Source organism: Tamandua tetradactyla, chromosome 12 (genome assembly GCF_023851605.1).
Source record: "Tamandua tetradactyla isolate mTamTet1 chromosome 12, mTamTet1.pri, whole genome shotgun sequence".
Taxonomy (NCBI): Eukaryota; Metazoa; Chordata; class Mammalia; order Pilosa; family Myrmecophagidae; genus Tamandua; species Tamandua tetradactyla.
The window spans coordinates 27815696-27821695 of record NC_135338.1 but is presented as its reverse complement, the minus strand read 5'-3'; the positions used below and the strand labels follow the sequence as shown (position 1 = coordinate 27821695).

General features: G+C 43.8%; 1 protein-coding gene across 1 annotated transcript in view; it reads left to right on the top strand.

Annotated features, from left to right (window-relative positions):
* Window positions 1-4725: 4725 nt before the first annotated feature.
* Window positions 4726-6000, top strand: part of SLC10A1 (solute carrier family 10 member 1) — a 28740-nt gene continuing 27465 nt past the window's right edge. Inside the window, exon 1 of the mRNA XM_077122847.1 lies at window positions 4726-5262. Within this exon, the coding sequence (XP_076978962.1) occupies window positions 4907-5262 (356 nt within the window). The 5' untranslated portion in view covers window positions 4726-4906. The remainder of the gene's footprint in view (window positions 5263-6000) is intronic.

Genomic DNA, 6000 nt, shown 5'->3' with positions numbered 1-6000 from the left:
CAGCATCAAGGGATTGAGAAAACCTTCTCAACCGAAAGTGGGGACAGTGAAATGAGACAAAATAAAGTGTCAATGGTTGAAAGATTCCAAACAAAGTCGAGAGGTTATCCTGGAGGTCATTCTTATGCATTCTATAGATATCACCTTTTTAGTGAAGGTGTAATGGAGAGGCTGGAGGGGACTGCCTGAAAATATAGAGCTGTGTTCCAGTAGCCATGTTCCTTGAAGATGATTGTATAATGATATAGTTTTCACAATGTGACTGTGTGATTGTGAAAACCTTGTGTCTGATGCTCCTTTTATCTACCTTATCAACAGATGAGTGAAGCATATGGATTAAAAATAAATAAATAATAGGGGGAACAAATGTTAAAATAAATTGGGTAGATGGAAATACTAGTTGTGGTAGTTAGATTCAGTTGTCAACTTGGCCAGGTGAAGGCACCTAGTTCTGTTGCTGTGGACATGAGCCAATGGCACGTGAACCTCATCTGTTGCTGATTACATCTGCAGTTGGCTAGGAGGTGTGCCTGCTGCAATGAATGATGTTTGACTTAATTGGCTGGTGCCTAAATGAGAGAGCGCAATATAGCACAGCCCAAGCAGCTCAGCATACCTCATCTCAGCACTTGCAGCTCAGCCCAAGCCTTTGGAGATGCAAAAAGAAATCACCCCGGGGAAAGTTGTTGGAACCCAGAGGCCTGGAGAGAAGGCCAACAGAGATCACCCTGTGCCTTCCCACATAAGAAAGAACCTCAGTGGAAAGTTAGCTGCCTTTCTCTGAAGACCTAACAAAATAAATCCCGTTTTTTAAAAGGCGATCTGTCTCTGGTGTGTTGCATTCCAGCAGCTAGCAAACTAGAACACTAGTGGTCAATGAAAGGAAGGGGTAAGGGGTATGATATGTAGGAATTTTTTTTTGTTTTCTTTTTATTTCTTTTTCTGAATTGATGCAAATGTTCTAAGAAACGATCATGATTATGAATATACAACTACATGATGATATTGTGAGTTATTGATTATATAACAAGAATGGAAGGATCATACAATAAGAATGTTTGTGTTTGTATGTTGACGTGTTGAATAAAAAAATAAATTAAAAAAATAGCAAACATGACACTTAACCCATAAAAACTTCAGCTTGCATTCCTAAAATAAGAACATTTTCCTAAATATCCACAGTACTAATTTAGCAACAATTCCATATCATCTAACATATGGTCCAATTAAAATTTCCACAATTATCACCAAAAATGATTTTTAGATAGTTTTTAAGTCCAGTATCCAATTACACATTGCATTTGTTGTTATGTCTTTTTCTTCTCTTTTAATCTAGAATAGCCCCCAATTTTTGTTATGGCGTTCACTTTGGGAATAACACATATCAGCTATTTTGTAAAATGCCCTATATTCTAGATTTGTTTAGTTGTTTCCTTTTTATTTAGTTTGCTTTTCTAACACTGATATTTTCAATAAATTGCCACCTCAGTATAAAGACTTGATTAGATTCCAATTAAACATTTTTTACCATAATAATGTTTGACTCCCATTAGAAGGTAAATGATGTAAAGTTATTTCACTATTAGTAATTCCAAGTTTGACCACTTGGTTAACATAGTTAGCTGCCAGTTTTCACCAATTAAAGGTATATTTTTCCCTCTGGAATTACTAATTAATCCATGTGTTTAGTTTCTTGTTTCCCAATTACCTTTTACCCAAGGGTCTTAGCATCTATTGATGACCCCTACCTGAATCAAATATATTAGGCATGGCAAAACACTGATTTAAAAAAATTGTGTTCTGGCATTTCTATTTTATGGTCTTTCTTCCTAGAAATAATTGCTTCATTCACTTTTTAAATATGCTGACAAAATGCTTGGACACCATTTTTATCTGCTCTTTGGCACAAGTTTTTTGATGAGTACTCTTCAAGTCTTGAGAAATTTTGCTGCTCTCATTCTCTTTTAACTTACAGTAGAATTGATTTGCTGCTGTGCCAGCCCCTTTTTTTATTGCTCATCATTGAATGGGTTAGTTATTTGCACAAGGTTCCTGGAGAGGGGGCAAAGCCAGAATAGCCTTTTCTAAGCTGGTTGGTATTCCCCGCCACCATCCACAGTGGGCAAGACTGCTTCCTACAGCTTCTGCTCATGCTTGTGATTTTTTTTTTTTGTCTAGCTCCATGTGAAGGATTAAAAATGACTGAAAAATCTTTATTGCTGTTCCCATTGAGAGGTGGAGGCTTTTCGTCCCCTTCCTTGAATCTGGGCTTGCCTTAGTAACTTGCTTGACAAATAAAATGTAGTAAAAGTGACATTGTAGAGCTTCAAACTAGGTCAGAAGACAATTTGTGCTTCTGCCCAGACAGCTTGGAGCAGTTGCTCTGGGGGAAGTCATTTACCATGTAAGAAGCTTGATCACCCTGAGCCCACCATGCTAGGAGGAAGCCATAAGCTGGCCATGTGGAGAGGCCACATGGAGAGAGAGGGGCATGGCTGACAAAACCATGCACCAGACATGTCAGTGAAAAAAGGCTTCAGATGACTTTAGCTTCAACCACCCTCTGACAGCAACGGGAACCCAAGCAAAAGCCACCCAGCTGAGCCTGTCAAGCTCCGGAACTAACAGAAATGATAATAAATTAGTGTTTTAAGCCACTGAGCTTGGAGGTAGTTTTTATGCAGCAATAGATAACTGAATATCCACTTTTACAATGTGCATGAATCTAAATGGGGTCTAAGATAGTTTCTGCTGTCAGACTTGCTCACTCCAGTTCCTGTAACTGTTGTCACAAAGAAGAAATATTACTTTTGCATTTGAGTTGCTTCCTTCCCCCTGGAGGTATATATTTTCTGGAGCTTTGTGAGAGCTGCCCTTTGAGCCCTCCTATTACTTTCCACTTCTCTTCCCTTCACTTTCCCCTTTGTGCTTTCTGCCTGATATCAGATACATGGGCAGCCTTTTGGCATATTTTGGAGTCTGCAAATTGTGTTCGTCCTGAAGTTTCACCAAAATATTGTCTCTGAGGTTGTGGTTTTTTGTTTTTTTGTTTTGTTTTGTTTTGTTTTTTTGCCTTAGTTTTCTTGTTGCTTTTGAATAATTTCCATGAAAAGGAGAAAGAGCTGACTTCTGCAGCCACTTTCATGCCATATGATGCATACCCTACATTTTTTAAACGGCTACATTCTTTTAAATGTGCCATAACCAATCCCCTATTCACAAATATTCAGGTTGTTTCCAAATTTTCACTATTACCAGAAAGGCTGCAGTAAAAGTCCTTTAACATATATATATATTCTTTTTGTACTCAAGCAAGTACTTCTAGAGGATGAACTTCTGGAATCAAATTATGGGATCGAGGGCAATGGCTATTTTTACAATTAAATAGATATTGTCAAACTTGCCAGTGAAAGCTTTCTGTACCACCTTCAGAGTTTGGAGAAATAATTAAATTTTGCTAGCACTGAAGTTCATGTTCCTTAAGTAAACTCATCTGACCACCACCCTGTTTAGGTGTTGTGTTGGTTTGTGTATCCAGCTCACCTAACTGTATCAAGGACGCTCTGCTCCTTCCACATGTACAATTTGAATGATAGACACATCCCCAGGCCCTACTCTTTCATAGATACTGATCCATTGCTCCTCACACCCTCAGACAACAGGCAGATTGTAAAAACTAATGTCCTCCTTTAGCTTCAGGGCCCCATATGTGGTTTGCAGACTGGTGCCCCTAATATTGTGCAGTGCACAGCCTACACAACCACAACTACACACAGTGACAGCCCTGTGTGATCTACATTCTCACACGGTTCTGCTTTGCGTTGTGTATTATCTGTTCACCTGTGATCCCATATTCACCATTAGGTCTCTAAAGACAAGAATTTTTTTATCCTCCCACAGTGTCTGGCACACAGTTGATGATCCATTATTCTATCCCAGGGACTCTGTTATGGGAGTTTCTGCTGACTGGCTCCAAGGAGAGTATAAGCTTTCTGTGGGCCTCCCTCTGACCCTGTGGCCATGATCAGTCCAGGCACCACACGTCCTCATCAGCACTGAGCCCTCAGCCCTCTGCCTGCCTTCCCCTTGAGATTGGATCAACTCAAGCAGAAAGAACCATTAATCTAAGAGACTCTCAGAGAGGAAGGGACTTCAAGTTCATGTCATCCAGGACCATGGTGTAGGGCCCCACAGACTTTGCATTGCACAATTCCAGGAAGCAGCCTTCCCTTGGATATGTCATCCACCTTTATCTGTGCAAGACTCCAGAAGCCCCCAGGCTTTGCTAGCTCTCATTTTTAGGTAGTTCCTCACACCAAGTCCAAATCAACCCCATCTCCATCCCCCAGTGGTTCACACCTGGTCCCTGTTCTGCCCTCGGATGTCCTTCACAAAAGGCCTAATGGCCTATTTCAGCAAACCGGAAACCACAAGACCCCACCCAGGCCTCATGGGGTCCAAGCCAACCAAGAGCCAATTGTGCAGGAGTTGCAGGGGAAGAAGGGCTGGGACTGGAGTGGTGCGGGCCCTGGGCCACCCCCCAGGGACACAATGCCTCTCTCACTAGAGAGCGGTGAAAAATAAGTCCTCTTGTCCCAGGAATGGCAAAGAGGTAAGGGAGGAGTGTGAATGGCACCAAGAGGGCAACAGGGCCAGGGAGTTTGGGGGAGGTAGGGAAGACAGGGCAGATAAGGCTCTGGGCTCTCCCATCTCTTTGGGGCTGCAGCCAGAGAGGCAGCCCAGCCAGTTGCGTGATCCTTCTATTTACCTAGAGCTATGTTGTGTTCTGAAACTCACTGTCCTGGGAGGTGACTGCAGAAGGTACTCAGCAAGTCCTGGGTAGATAAGGGAGTCAGCAGGCAACAGGGGGTTTGCAGGATCCTTTGGCCTTCCACTGCCACCCAGTATGGAAGCCCATAACATGTCCACCACACTCAACTTCACCCTGCCACCCAACTTCGGCAAGCGCCCCTCTGACCTGGCGCTGAGCATCATCCTGGTGCTCGTGCTTTTCCTTGTTATGATCTCGCTGGGCTGCACCATGGAGTTAAGCAAGATCAAGGCTCACTTCTGGAAGCCGAAGGGGTTGGTCATCGCTCTGCTGGCCCAGTACGGCATCATGCCCCTCACTGCCTTTGCACTGGGCAAGGTCTTCCGGCTAAAAAACATCGAGGCCCTGGCCATCCTGATCTGTGGCTGCTCACCTGGGGGGAACCTGTCCAACATCTTCAGTCTGGCCATAAAGGGGGACATGAACCTCAGGTAAGATCTGGGGGTGAGCAGGGAGCCACCTAGGGACAGGGGGAATTGAGGGAAAGGGCTGGGCCAAGGCCAGGAGGGGGAGTGAGTGGGGACAGGGTAGACCCTGTGGGGGTGAAGATGAGGGCAGAGGCTCAGGTGTGTATTAGTTTAAGCACCAAGCCAAAGGAGCCAAGCTGGCCTACCCTCATACTGAGACGCCCCTATTCCTAAAGGTACCGTAAATGGGATACAAGTATTGCCTTGGAAGAGTATTGATTTAAACCAAAGGGAATTCTGGAGAACTATACCACCCTTCAATGGGGGCCAGGATGACCAATTTGAGGACAGATATCTGAAAGGGGGTGTGGAATGGTTCTTAACATCTCCAAGAGGATCGACATGGCTTTAAATCAAATAAGCATCTCAAATTCCTGCAGAGCAAACAAGAATTTCCAAAGATCCTCCAAATTACCCAGGTATCTGTGATGTCTGCCTCTTACCTTTCCCCTTCACCCTCATCAGATGCAGACACACTCCATACAAAGGCACAGTCTGGTAGATCCTGTAGTTTCCCAGCACTCAGCAGGCTATGCTTGACCCCTGCCTCATAAGACCAGCAGCATCCCCTCACCCAAAGCATTACACGCAGAAATCAGCGAGGGCTTGCTCATTGAGAAACCAGCACCCAGGGGGCTGAGTGGACATCCACCCTTCCATGCAAGTGGGACCCTGGTTTTGAAAGCCTTCGAGAGTAGGTCG